This window comes from Bos grunniens, chromosome 7 (assembly GCF_055505025.1).
Source record: "Bos grunniens cultivar Pamir isolate PY7600 chromosome 7, Bosgru_T2T1.0, whole genome shotgun sequence".
NCBI lineage: Eukaryota > Metazoa > Chordata > Mammalia > Artiodactyla > Bovidae > Bos > Bos grunniens.
Genome location: NC_141171.1, coordinates 11,359,019 through 11,373,366, shown reverse-complemented (window position 1 = coordinate 11,373,366; position 14,348 = coordinate 11,359,019). Strand labels below are relative to the sequence as shown.

At 52.3% G+C, this 14,348-nt stretch overlaps 1 protein-coding gene across 12 annotated transcripts; it reads right to left on the bottom strand.

The window, feature by feature from the left end:
• Positions 1 to 555: 555 nt before the first annotated feature.
• GIPC1 (GIPC PDZ domain containing family member 1) lies at positions 556 to 13,564 on the bottom strand. Of its 12 annotated transcripts, none has more exons than XM_086408824.1 (11): positions 13,518 to 13,564; positions 12,905 to 13,018; positions 10,505 to 10,638; positions 9,694 to 9,748; positions 8,067 to 8,151; positions 4,186 to 4,506; positions 3,151 to 3,336; positions 2,867 to 3,047; positions 1,987 to 2,099; positions 1,557 to 1,638; positions 556 to 1,413 (listed from the first exon to the last, which is right to left on the bottom strand). In XM_086408824.1, exons 6-11 carry the CDS (start codon positions 4,471 to 4,473, stop codon positions 1,262 to 1,264), a joined length of 1,002 nt encoding a protein of 333 aa, XP_086264950.1. In that variant the 5' UTR covers positions 4,474 to 4,506; positions 8,067 to 8,151; positions 9,694 to 9,748; positions 10,505 to 10,638; positions 12,905 to 13,018; positions 13,518 to 13,564; the 3' UTR covers positions 556 to 1,261. The 12 variants fall into 12 exon arrangements, with proteins under 12 accessions (XP_086264950.1, XP_086264951.1, XP_086264955.1 ...); XM_086408825.1 differs by having other exon boundaries at positions 12,835 to 12,959; XM_086408829.1 differs by having other exon boundaries at positions 9,694 to 9,832; positions 12,905 to 12,959.
• Between the last annotated feature and the right edge of the window lie 784 nt (positions 13,565 to 14,348).

The following is a 14,348-nucleotide window of genomic DNA, read 5'->3' as shown; positions in this document are numbered from 1 at the left end:
ACCCCATCTGAAGCCCACCTCATCTTTCTTTCTCCATACCTTCTGGCCCAGACAGCAAAGAATCTGCCTGCAATGCAGAAGACTGGGGTTCGATCCCTGGGTCGGCAACCCACTCCAGTATTCCTGCCCGGGGAATTCCATGGACAGAGGAGTCTGGCGGGCTATACAGTCCACGGGGTCACAATGAGTCGGACAGGACTGAGCGAGTAACACTTTCACTTTCTGGCCTGGGGGCTCTCCGGGCCACTGGGTCGGAACAGACAAGGGCCCACTGCCTCTTGCCCACTGTTTACATCAGGCCAGAGGGTGGCGGGAAGCTTTGTCCAAAAGGGAGCAAGATTTGCACCCTGAGTAGGAGAAGAAGCTCCGGCCTTGCCTGGAAGCCTGGTGGCTTGCAGCCAAGAGCCTCATCAGGCGGAACGGGTGGGAGGGGGTGGGTGGCTGGGGCCAGCTCTTAATTCAATTTGGAGCCCGAAGAAGATGGATTTCAGCTGCTACATTCTTTCCCAGCCCCGACCCACCCTCCTCTCCCACCCCGAAGCCACCACACAGATCCAACAGCAGATAGATTCTTTATGTTCCAGACAGCAAATTCAGGTACAAAAGCCCACCACCATCATCCCTCCCTCCTGCCCCTTCAGTCTGGGGCTGAGCTGAGGGAGACATGAGGTGGGCTGGGGAGGGAGGGAGTTTGGGGGGGTTTCACAGCAGACTAGTGTTTCAAATGCGGAGGTAACAGACTCCACAGTGAGGGGGCTCCTCTGGGGAGATGGGGGTGGGGGGTGGGGAGTGGAAGAGGAGGGTATTATTGCATTTGCTGAGGGGGGACACACCCCCTCCTGCATTCCCTGCATCAGGAAACTAGGGAGGTCATGACCCCCAAACAGAACCCGAGGCCCCAGGGAGATAGGAGGGACCAGTTTGGCAGCTGAGGCGGAAAGTATTGGGGGCGGGGAGGTGGGGGTGGCCACCCAATCTGGCTGGTCCCTCTCCGCCGCTGTGCCTGACCCTGGCTGAGGTAGGTGGGGAGAAGGGCGGGGGCAGAGGGCTGGGCGCCCCAGCCAGGCTGGGAACTGACGAGGGGGTGGTACCGATTGGAGGAGAGGCAGAGGCCCGGCCCCACCTCCGCTCCGCATCATCTCCAGGCTACTGAGCTGGGCCCAAGCCAGACGCTGGGGTCCGGGCTATGGTGTCTCCGCCCCAGAGGCTCCCACCGGGCCTGGCCCACTGGCCCAAGTCATCTTGAGGTCCAGCGGAAGGCCTAGTAGCGGCCAACCTTGGCGTCCCCGATGGCCCCCCAGACGTCAAAGACAAACTCATCCGGGAAGGCGAAGTCACCCAGCCGTTCATCCAGGGCCTCAGCCAGCTCGTCCGGGTTCCTTTTGTCCTTTCCAAGCTCCACCATAGTGGCCGCTGGAGGGGGAAGGACGGGGGAGCAGAATGGAGGCACAGATGACAGAGGGGCTCAGGGCAGACTCGGCCCCACAGGACCTACAAGCCCCTTTCTTCCACACTCCCACCCATCCCCAGACCCTGATGACCCCCTCCTCACTTACCCAACTCTGTGTCCCTGATACCCATGTAACTCTCCAACAGGTCATCCACCTTCTCAATGGCCTTCTCCTCAAAGGCTGAAGGCTGGGGGTGGGAAGAGGGACGATGACATTATGATAATGTGAATATACCTGTAATTATACTGAGCGCTGGGCGCAGTTTTTTTTTTTTAACACCACTTTTGGTATAGAAACCCATGGTTCTTCCTCATGACAAACCCAAAAGTGGCAGTATAATTAGCCCCATTTCACAGATTAGGAAACTGAGGTCCACTTGCTCAAGGAAGGTCCCAGAGCTGGGAGGTGGCAGAGGTGGACGGACATCCAGTGCCCAGAGGCCCTCAGCTAAGAGTGATGCTGCCACCTATTTCACAGGAAAGTGGTGGTTGCGGGGGGGAGTGGGGAGGGACTCAGGCTCAGCTCGAACACTCACCAGATCCTCTACTGTGGCTGGACCCCGGGATCGGAGCCGGAGGGTCCCTCGGCCGGTGCCCAGCTGGGGACCGGAGCCAGGGCGGCCACCCCCTGAACGCACACTGATCATGTCTGTGGGAGATAGGGGGAAGGGGTGAGGACTGGAGGAGCCCAGTTCCAGCATGTTCTGGGCAGAAACCCAGACATCCCGGCCTCAGACCGCCCTCCACCTTCTCCAAGCTTCTGTAGGCTTTGGGGGCGCTGGGGACTGAGGTGACCCCAGGAGGCAGGTATCCTGACTCTGGCTTGGCCGGGGTGTAGGAGGCACAGCCAGGAGCTAGGAATGGAAAAGGGCTGGGAGGCTGGAGGGGACCACTCCTGTCCCCGAGGCCGGAGGGACGGGAAGGGAATGGGTCCTGTGTCTCTAGCTACTTTCCCCAAGGCCAAGGGGGTTTAGCTGCTGGGCAGCAGACCAACCCCATCTGCCTGGGGAAGTGTTTTAGAGTCCCCCACCCCCACGCCAGGGACCTTGAGCCCATTCCTGAGAGTTAATGAAGCTGGACAGAAAAGTAGAGGGGCAGGCATAGGGCAGCCAAGCCTGGCTTCTTGGGGCTAAGGGGTTGGCCAGGTTGGGGGCGCTTGGCTACGCTAATGGTTCCTGGAAGCTAGGTGTGGGGGCAACTTCCTCCTTGCCTCCATCCTCCTCCTGAGCTGGGCAGAAAGCCAACACCCTCTCCCTGTCTCCCCACAGAAAGGGTGGGGCTGCCCCACCCCCTTTCTCACGGTTACCACCAGCTGGGCTTTGGGCACCACCTGCTGGTGGCCTTTGGTACTGCGTGCGGGAGCAGGCATGGGGTGGGGGGTGGCGGCTGGCAAGGGGGTAGGCAGCAGCCCCTCACCAAAGGCTTTTCGAGGCTCTGTGAGCTTCAGTGTGAAGGTGCGGCCTCGGGGTAGCTCCTTGAGCAGCCGGGCCACCTCGTAGTGCCGGCAGCCCAGCAGGCTCTGTCCGTTGATGGCCTCGATCATGTCACCCACACTGATGAGCTGGATGTGGTCGATCACGCTGCCCTCCTTAATGCGCTGTGGGGAAAGGAGCTGTCAGCCCCTGTGGCGCCACCCTTGGGTCCTACCATCATAGGCTAGGCCTTACCCTCCAGACTCTGGGTGCCCCACCCCCAGGTACCTTGATGAAGGCATAGCCAGCCCCATTGTCTGTGATGGTGAGCCCCAAGGCCTCCTCCGACTTGAACACCTCCACTTCCTTGCGCTGCCCCTTGACGTGGGCAAAGATGAAGTCCTCCAGCCCGATCTGCCCCCCCAGGAGCTTGTCCATGTCCACTTTGTGGGTGTTGAGGGTGCAGAACATCACCTGCAGGAGTGGGAAACGTTAAACCCTCACCTTTCTCCCATGCCCTTTGCCAACTGCTACCTGAGGGGGAAGGAAGGGGTGCTGAGAAGGGCTTGGAGGTATCCCCCCAGTGCCTGACCACCCCGAGCTCAGTCAAGGTCCCCACTAGGATGTCAGCTCTGCTAGGGCTGGGTTTCTGTCCTAGAAAAAACTCCCTACTGGTTCCAGGGCATAGAGCCTGGCATGCAGTGGGTGATCAGAAAATGCTTTTGGAATGAATGAAGGGGCACAGATACCCATCCTGCCTACTGAGACCCCTGGATCTACTTCCTGCAAGATCTCACTGTCACCTTCCTTGCTTCCTCCATTCCTTTGGCCCCTGAAATCCTCAGGGTCGGACCTCCCAAAGAATCACAGCAGGGTGAATCTTACATCTGACCTCCAGCTCCCACAATCCGCTGGGCTACAAACCCCTCAATGTAAGGTGGGAATGTAGCATCCACCCCTGGCTGTCCATTCCCACAATCCACTGGGGCTGAGGCCTCCCAGTGCTGACGGGAACTCAGCACCCAGTTCTGGTCTCCAGTTACCCACAATACATTGGGCTGCAGGTCTCCTAATGCATGCCTGACTGGAACTCAGTATCCAGCTGTGGCCACCAGCCCCCATAATCCACTGGGGCACAGGCCTCCCAATGCCTGATGAAACTCAGCATCCAGCCCTGCCTCCAGTTCCCCATAATTCACTGGGGTAAAGCCTCAGTATTTGCAGCTTCAGCACCTAAGCCACAGCTCACAAACAGGATGCACATTCCGGCCTCTCTCTAGCTCACCATCAGGGAACCCCAGTGCCCAGCTCCCCAGTAGGTACCTCAGCAGCTGGCAGCCGGAAGGCTTCAGCAATCTTGCCATACAACTCCTTGACGTTGGTGAATCCCTCGATGCGGCCAGTGGGACTGCCATGGGCCAGCTGGGTGTGGAAAACGAGGCGGGGCCGCAGGGCGGGGGGAGGGGGGGGCAAGCCCATTTGGGGGCCCCCCGCCCCACCTCCGCCCAGGGGCCCCGGCTCCCCCACGCCCAGCCCACCACGGCCTGGCTCAGCCTCCTCATTTTCCACCAGAGGTGGCGCCTTTTTCCGCCGCCCCAGTCCTAGTGGCATGAGCAGTGAGAGGAGGGGGCGTGCCCAGGAAATCTGCAGGACAGGAAAAGGTGTTCAGGGCCTGCGTTGAAGCCTCACGCCGCCTTGCCCCTACAGGCCCAATGAAATTATTCAGAGAACAGGCTGGCCTCAGTTCAAAATCGGGTGCCAGCTCAGAGCCAGGCAATCACCCAGCCAGATGACTGGCCAAAGGGAACCTGGGAAAAATGCCTCATATAAGTGATTCAAACTACCACGAGGGCATGACACTCTAAGTCCCTCATGTGTGCCTATTCACACTCTTTTCCCTCCTAATAAACACTTTGTTTCACTTAAAAAAAAAAACACAAAAAACCTGGTCCTAGCACTTACACAACTGCACAGAAATAATATCAGCTAATATCTACCATAACTGCTAACTGCTCTGTGATCTTACTTTATCCCTACATCAATCATGGGGACCATATTATTGTCCTGATGTGATTACATGATATACCATAATATGTGATTATGCCCATTTAATAGATGAGAAAATGGAGGCTCACGGCCTCCGTTTCTCTATTTTTCTATTGGTTGCAATCATTAGTGCTGTGCACAAAAAAATTTCTGACTCTTCCCTTTCCAAGCATGTAAGCAGATGGCATTCCTGGCCTCTTTATGACTGGGTAAGCATACCACCAGTTCTGGACAATGAGTTGTGAGAGGAAGTGACACGTGACATTTCTGGGCTGAAGCATTTAATTACTGGAGCAAGAACCTCCACAGATCTAATTTTCCCGGTAGGGTGACCAGCCACATTTGATGTGGTGGCAGCCCCACCAGGCCAGGCTCTGAGTGACTACAATGAATGAAACCCCCCTGCTAAGCTGCACTGGACATGTAGCAGGAACAAAAAATAAACCATTGTAGAGTATGACTGCTAAGATTCTGGGGGATGCTTGTTACTGCAGCAAAACTTATCCTGACTGATACACGTTTTTTCTTTCCTCTCCCTCCACTCTATTTTTCTATCTCTCTTCCTCCCTCCCTCCCTTCAAACAAATATGTTTTGGGCACTAACTATATTCCATGCACCACTGTAGATATTGCTTTCAATAAGATAAGCAAGGTCCCACATTTCCTGACCCAGAGTAAATAAGGAGCCTGTGATGAAGGGTTAATGGATGAAGAAAACAATCTTATATGGGTAAATTCTAAGAGTTTACAAATACACACACATATGTATGTGTGTGTGTGTGTGTGTGTATACACCATGGGTGTATGTGTTTAAGTGGATACATGCATGTGTGTGTGTGTGTGTGTGTGTGTTTTTAAAAGCTTTAGTTAGGGAATTCCCTGGCAGTCCAGTGGTTAAGACCCAGCATGGGTTCAATCCCTGGTTGGGTAACTAAGATCCCACAAGCATGTGGTGCAGTCAAAAAAAAAAATGCTTTATTTAATAATTCAAAGCTGTAATTAATAATTTCATAAAAGTTTGCTAAACAGTATACCTGTGAAGGTAAGAGAAAATCTCTGTGAATGACTCAAGCACATTACTGAACCACTGAGCAAAATGTATGCTGCAAATATTAAAATAACTTCAATTCTTTAAAAAAAAAAAGACAAGCAGTAAGGTCCCTGACTAGGGTCATCAAGAGCAGTTACACAGGTTGTTCACTGTGCCAAAGCACCAGACCCGGGGTTGCATTTTTCGAATTCACTCCTAGTTGCTGCAGAGGTGAGCTAGCTGGGGCTCCGTCCATGCTGTCCAGAAGCATACAGTTCAGAGAAGCTGTACAGTGAGCAAGCAAATGTGTAAATATTCAATATAATTTCTAAGAGTGCTATAAAGACAATAAAACAAGTTTTACAGACAAGGTCACAGAGGACCTGCCTCTCTGGGCAGGCGAAGCTGAGACTTGAAAGACAGCAGGAAATATCCATAGGAGGATATGAGGCAAGAACATCAGGCAGTGAGAACAGCTAGCGCAAAGGCCCTGAGGTGGGGATTTGCTTGACATGTTTGAGGATCAGCAAGGAGGCCTGTGTGGTTGGATCCCCAAGTAAGAGGGACAGTGGGAAAAGGTGAGGGCAGAGATGTAAAAAGAAAAGACATTACTTTGCTGACAAAGGTCCGTCTAGTCAAAGCTATGGTTTTTCCAGTAGTCATGTACGGATGTGAGAGTTGGATCATAAAGAAAGCTGAGCACCAAAAAACTGATGCTTTTGAACTGTGGTGTTGGTGAAGACTCTTGAGAGTCCGTTGGACTGCAAGGAGATCAAACCTGTCAATCCTAAAGGGAATCAGTCCTGAATATTCACTGGAAGGACTGATGCTTAAGCTGAAACTCCAATACTTTGGCCACCTGATGCAAAGAAATGACTCACTGGAAAAGACCCTGATGCTGGGAAAGACTGAAGGCAGGGGAAGAGGGGGACGACAGAGGATGAGATGGTTAGATGGCATCACCGACTCGATGGACATGCGTTTCAGTAAGCTCTGGGAGCTGGTGATGGACAGGGAAGCCTGCCATGCTGCAGTCCATGGGGTGGCAAAGAGTCAGATACAACTGAGCGACTGAACTGAACTGAACTGAGAGAGGTAACAGGCAGACTGTGCAGGACCCTGTTGGCCAGAGGCTGAACTTGGGCTTTTTATCTGAGTGAAATGGCAGTCATGGGAGATTCTGAGCAGATTCACAATTAAGCGAGCGACCAGTGCGGCTAGAGTGGAGTGAGCCATGGAAGAACACGAAGAGGGCAGGCAAAAGAGGTGATGAAGAGGGGCTTCCCTGGTGGTCCAGTGGCTAAGACTTCACGCTCCCAACGCAGGGGCCCAGGTTCGATCCCCAGTCAGGCAAATAGATCCCACAGGCTGCAACTAAGAGTTTGCATGCCCAACTAAGACCTGGTGCAGCCAAATGAATAAATATTAAAAAAGAAAAAAAAAAAAAAAAAAGAAGCAATGGAGGTCAACTGTATAGGCCTTTATAGACAAGCAGAGAGTTCATGTTTAAGTCCAAAGTCACAGAAACTGGCCCCAACCCTCAGGTCTGACTCCCAAGCCCAAGTTCATCACAGTGATGCTGTCCCCTAGATGATTCAGTCTCCCTGGGCCTCAGATGCCTCACCTGTAAATGGGGACATTCCATCCACCTGGCCAGGTTGTGGTAAGGATCAGATTATGCCAAATTATATTTTTCTATGTAAGGGGGACTTCTTGCTCCCTCCTTTCAGATCACCTCTTCCCTAGGGCTTTCCTGGATTCAGTAGAGCCCCTGAGCTGTACCCATTTTCATTCATCCATCTGTTCTCCAACACCTCCTCTAACATCACCTGGTCCAGTCCTATCAACACTCACCTAGAGCTTCTCAGGTGGCTCAGTGGTAAAGAAGTCCCCTGCCAATGCAGGATACATGGGTTTGATCCCTGGGCTCAGAAGATCCCACATGCCATGGAGCAACTCAGCCCATGCGTCACAACTACCGAAGCCCAAATGTCCTAGAGCCCATGCTCCACAACAGAAAACATTGCGATGAGAAGCCTGTACACTACAACTAGAGAAGGCCCCAGTGCAGCAACGAAGACCCAGAGCAACCATAAATAAATAAATCTTAAAAGCAAAAACAACTCACCTAGACCACTGCAGCTGCCTTCTCTGAGTCTCCCAGCTTCTGCCCTTGCCCTCAATGGTCTCTCAAGACAGCAGCCAGAGTGATCCTGTAAAACATAAGTCAGGTCACATTTGTCCTCGTTCCAACCCCTCCCAGGGCTTCTACCTCACTTGGAATAAAAGTCAATGTCCTCCCCTTGGCCTATGGGCCCCAAATGACCAGCCCACATCAGCCATATGCCCTCACTCCCTGCCTCTGTCCCCCCTTGCTCATTCCCTGCAGACACAAGGGCCTCCTCCCTGGTCTTTCAACACACTGGATGAAGTTCAACCTCAGGGCCTTTGCACTGGCTGTGCCCTCTGGTAGCCACCCAACTCACTCTCTTACCTCTTTCAGGTGGAAGCCATACTTCATTCATTTAGCTTGTTCATTGTCTGTTTTCCAAAAAGGGCAGGGAACTTTGCCTGTCTTACTCATTCCTCTATTAGCTCAGAGAACACAGGGCCTGGCACAGGGCAGCTGCTTACTAAATACTTGGGGAATTCATCAGTGGATGGATTAATGAATCTAATAGTCACCAGCCCACCGGTCTCTATGCCCAGTTCTGGGGAGACAAGAAAGCACAGGCCGTAGCATCTGCCCTCAGTAGGATCTTGTCTCCCCAGCAACAGCATAAGTCCTACCTCTGGGGTCCCTTATTCCTTGCTTCCCAGCATAATTCTGGACACAAAGTAGGTGCTTCATCTAACCATGAAGACAGTGAGATTTTGTTTTTTACTCCCCTTCTAATCAGTGATACTAAACAACCTTTAAAACATTTGAAACCATTTGGATTTGCCCTTTTGTAAACTACTTAAGTCTTTGCCCATTTTTAAAAACCACAATTTTTTTTCTTGCTATGCCATGTGGCTCATGGGATCTTAGTTCCCTGACCAGAGATTGAATCCTGGCCCTCAACAGTGAATGAGCAGAGTCCTAATCACTGAACCACCAGGGAATTCTCTAAAACTGCATAGTCTGTTTTTAACTGCAATGCCTAGTCTTTTTCCTTATTGATTTGTGGGAACTCTTTATATATTCTAGATACTAGAAATAAAATACATTCTGAATGAATAAACTGGTACTGCTCTGTCAAGTTATTTCACTTGACTCCCTTAATGATGCTACCAAAAACAACAAAACCCCCCACATCATCACCTCCCCTGGCTCCCCTCCTACCACTCCCTGTACATCTTAGCAGAATGCAAAGAACATAAATATTAAACCTGGATTCGCCACTTATTAGTTGTGCAACCTTGAGCAAATGTCTTAACCTTTCTGAGTTCCAAAGAAATCATACATGTGTTTGGAACAGTTCCTGGGACTCAGTAAGAGCTCCACAAATGCTGGTGACAATTACTACTATTTCTGTCTGTATCATCTTTAGTCAGCTGCCAAGATTCAAACCCCCTCTTTTTCTAGGGCCCCTACATCCTGCTCACCAACTCCCAACTTCCTTACTCTGCCTACACTTGATGCCCTGGTTCAGGCTGGCTTCATGTCTTACCCAGGACAGGGAAATAATGGTGGTAAGTGGGTGGTTTATGAATTTGTTTTCCAGGCCAGAAGAGGCAGAGTGGCCTGGGTTCAAATCCCACCCGTCACTTACCAGCTGAGTGGCTGTGGGCAAGTCACTTCACTTGATGGGGCTTCAGTTTCCTCATCTGAAAAATGGGCAGAATTACTGTCTCTCAGAGTGCTTATGGGAATCCAAAGAGTTTATGCAAGTAACTCAATTAGCACTTTGCCTGAAATTTGATTTAAGAAAATTATTACTCTCACTGTTATTACTGCCTCTTCCCTTGCCCCGCCCAGGAACATCCCAGTCCTCTCTGCCTGTCAAGGCTTACTCCTGGCCACCTCCTCCAAGCAGCCTCCTCCGCTTGTCCCTGCCTGTTACAACCACCCCTGTGGTCCAGACAACTCAGGACCATGGACTTAATTACATGCTGTTCTGGCAGAATTCTTGTCTTCCAGTCTTAGGCTGTTATTTAAATTCATGTCTCTATTTTAAAACATAAACCAGATTGTGCTGCTCCCCAGCCTCAAGTCTTACATCGGTTTCCCACATGATAGAAGAAAAGCTCTAAACTCCTTAATGTGACCCACAGATCCCCACAGAATCACATTCTGGGTTCTCTCCTGCCCCAGCCATACCATGCCAAGCTTGGCCCAGCCTCAGAGCCTTTGCCTTGGCTGTGCCCCCTACCTGATCCTTAGAAAGCTGGCTTCTTTTTGTCATTTAGATCTTGGCTCCAAAGTTACCTCTTCTGAGATCCCCCTTCTTACAGATTCTACCATGCCACTCCCTCATATTTTATTCATAGCATTTATCAATCTCTGTAAGTGTTTTCTTTATTTACTTGTTATTAACAATGCCAAAGAATGCTCAAACTACCGCACAATTGCACTCATCTCACATGCTAGTAAAGTAATGCTCAAAATTCTTCAAGCCAGGCTTCAGCAATATGTGAACCGTGAACTTCCTGATGTTCAAGCTGGTTTTAGAAAACGCAGAGGAACCAGAGATCAAATTGCCAACATCTGCTGGATCCTGGAAAAAGCAAGAGAGTTCCAAAAAAACATATATTTCTGCTTTATTGACTATGCCAAAGCCTTTGACTGTGTAGATCACAATAAACTGTGGAAAATTCTGAAAGAGATGGGAATACCAGAACACCTGACCTGCCTCTTGAGAAATTTGTATGCAGGTCAGGAAGCAACAGTTAGAACTGGACATGGAGCAACAGACTGGCTCCAAATAGGAAAAGGAGTACGTCAAGGCTGTATATTGTCACCCTGCTTATTTAACTTCTATGCAGAGTACATCATGAGAAATGCTGGACTGGAAGAAACATAAGCTGGAATCAAGATTGCCGGGAGAAATATCAATAACCTCAGATATGCAGATGACACCACCCTTATGACAGAAAGTGAAGAGGAACTAAAAAGCCTCTTGATGAAAGTGAAAGTGCAGAGTGAAAAGGTTGGCTTAAAGCTCAATACTCAGAAAACGAAGATCATGACATCTGGTCCCATCACTTCATGGGAAATAGATGGGGAAACAGTGTCAGACTTTATTTTTTGGGGCTCCAAAATCACTGCAGTTGGTGACTGCAGCCATGAAATTAAAAGACGCTTACTCCTTGGAAGGAAAGTTATGACCAACCTAGATAGCATATTCAAAAGCAGAGACATTACTTTGCTGACAAAGGTCCGTCTAGTCAAGGCTATGGTTTTTCCTGTGGTCATGTATGGATGTGAGAGTTGGACTGTGAAGAAGGCTGAGCGCCAAAGAATTGATGCTTTTGAACTGCAGTGCTGGAGAAGACTCTTGAGAGTCCCTTGGACTGCAAGGAGATCCAACCAGTCCATTCTGAAGGAGATCAGCCCTGGGATTTCTTTGGAGGGAATGATGCTGAAGCTGAAACTCCAGTACTTTGGCCACCTCATACTCATTGGAAAAGACTCTGATGCTGGGAGGGATTGGGGGCAGGAGGAGAAGAGGACGACAGAGGATGAGATGGCTGGATGGCATCACTGACTCGATGGACTTGAGTCTGAGTGAACTCCAGGAGTTTGTGATGGACAGGGAGGCCTGGTGGGCTGCGATTCATGGGGTCAGAAAGAGTCGGACACGACTGAGCGACTGAACTGAACTGAACTGAACAACTTGTTTGTTGCCTGTTCACCCCCCAATAGAATGGCAGCTGCCCAAGAGCAGGGATTTCTCTTGTGGTCACTACTGTACCCTCTATGCCAGGAACAGTACCTGGCCTGTGGTGGTGGTGGTGGTGGTGGTGGTGGTTTAGTTGCTAAGTTGTGTCCAACTCTTGCGACGGCCACCAGGCTCCTCTGTCCATGGGATTTCCAGGCAAGAATACTGGAGTGGGTTGCCATTTCCTTCTCCAGGGGATCTTCTCGACCCAGGGATCAAACCTGTGTCTCCTGCACTGGCGGGAGGATTCTTTACCACTGAACCACCAGGGAAGCCCACCTGGCACATAGTAGATACTTAATAAATATGTACAGAACGAATGAATAATGTGTCTTATGCCCTCATTCTGACTACTCTCCGAGCCCCCCATCCTCAGAACATGCCTACTGTACAGTTTCAAACTGCCACCTCCCTACCACACTTCCAGTCTCCTCTTAAACTTGAACATAGGTATGGAGGAAATGAGCTTCAAGTCAGCTAGTGGCACTGAGCAGGTTGGCTGGAATCCCACATCCCTACCCTCTCTTCACTGGGAAGGGCCTGGAACTTAACAAGCCTACAGCCACACAGAGTTGCAATGGGAGGAGCAGGAAATGGAGAAGGGGGTTCCTGAGAGCTCACGCAAGATAGGGAAGGGGACACCACGCCCATGCTCCCCTTTTCGGCAGTGTATTGCTTGGAAGAGGAGGGCGGGAGGCCTCTGAATCAGTCTTGAAAAACCGGCTCATGGGTGTTTCCAAGGAGAACGCCTACTGTCCGGGGCCCAGGCCTCCCCAGGGGCCCAGCAGCCACAGGACCCCAGTGGTCCCCACCACCCACCTATCTCTCCCACAGATGTCACTCTCTTCTCAGGACCCAGTATTCTGGTCTTGCTTTTCCAGCTTTGGGGAAAAGGGACATGGGGGCAGCTTCCTGTCTGAGCAGCTGGTGAAAGCAAAGACCAGCAGGTGTGCCCCAGATGGCTGTCTGGTTGGAGGGAATGGAGTGGGAGGAGCTGGTCAGAAACACCTGAGCCCTGAAGCCACTGGATACCTAGTCTAGTGGCGGAGATTCCAGTTCTGGACTCTGAGGCATGGGTTTGAGTCCCAGATCTGCCACTTACTCGCTGTGTGACCTTAGGCAAGACACTCCACCTCTCTGGGTCTGCTGCTTCACCTCTGAAAGAAGTAACAGCAACTTCCATGAGGGGTGATTCAATGATCCGCATGGTAAATACCTGACACGGAAGTGTTCAATGAATGCTAGCCCGGGTGATTTTTTTCATTATTACAATCGGGACCTCGATCCTCCCAAGGCGCACCTCACCCCCTCCCCAGGCCCTGGACGACTGGGACAAGGCCAGCTTCTGGGACAAGGCCAGCTTCGGGGACTTGCCCGAAATACCGACTCTGCGCCTGTCCCCACCGGGACGGGTACTCTCCAGAGGTGCAGGGGGCTGGGGTGCGGCTGGAGACGCCATCCCGGCGCCGGGAGGCGTTCACCCCTGACCCTAGAGGGAAGGCAGGCGGCCCTCCCGGAATGGGACTCGGACGTTTCCCCGCGTCCCGCCCCTCCACCCCACTCAGCCTAGACCTCCAGCTGCGTCCATGGGGCCGGCCCCACCCCGCAGGATAGGCCGAATCCCCGCGGGTCCGCGATCTCGCGGGTCTGCTCCGGGGTCCCCGCGAGCGGCCGCGATGGACTCTCCTCCCCGCCGCCTTGCAGGGTATACTCACCTGAGCTTCCTTAGCCGCCGCCCAGCTCGCCCAGCTCTTCTCTCCGCAAACTCTGGCCCGGGCCTCTCCCGCAGCCACCGCCAGCGGGCGGGGCTGGCGCCCACATCTGGCCAATCAGAAGCGGCCGCCCGGCGCTCGCGGCCAATCCACTCCACGCCGCCCCCCTTCGGGTGGAACCCGAAGGAAACATTCCAGAGGGATCCCTGCGCTTCACTCGATTCTTCACGACACCTCCCCCGCGCCGCGAAGCGTTGGACCTTCCCGCCCCTCCTAAGCCGCGGCGGGCTGTACCACCGCGAGGCTGCGGAAGGGGGAGCTGAGGCCGAGCCCGAGCCAATCTCTGGGAGGAAGGAGACCAGCGGCCAATGGGAAGCTGGGGGCCCCGGACCACGTGTTCTTGGCTAAGTGTCCGTGTGGGGTGCTGTGGGTGCTAAGAGGCGGGGGACCAGTCGTGGAAGTCAGGTGACCGATACTGAGTTTGGGGGTGGGCGGGGGGGGGGGGGAGGATACAAACTTCCAAAGTCCAGAAAATGGAACCCTTTCGGATACCCGGAGGAAGCCAAGGGCTGTCCCTAATCCAATCCTCCACTCGGCCTGCCCATGCCCCAGCTCGGCCATCCTCAGGGCGGATAAAAAGATGTATTCATTCTGGGCGGGAGGGCGGGGGACTGAGATGAATAGGGAGGGTCCCGCGTGTCCGGCGTCCTGGATGGACAATGGACAAGGGCATTCATTCATTCATTCATTTACTCATCAAATATTTAAGGCGCTCCTGCTCCGTGCCAGGCTCTGTCCTATCTCAACAGATACGTCTACGAGTAAGCTGAATGA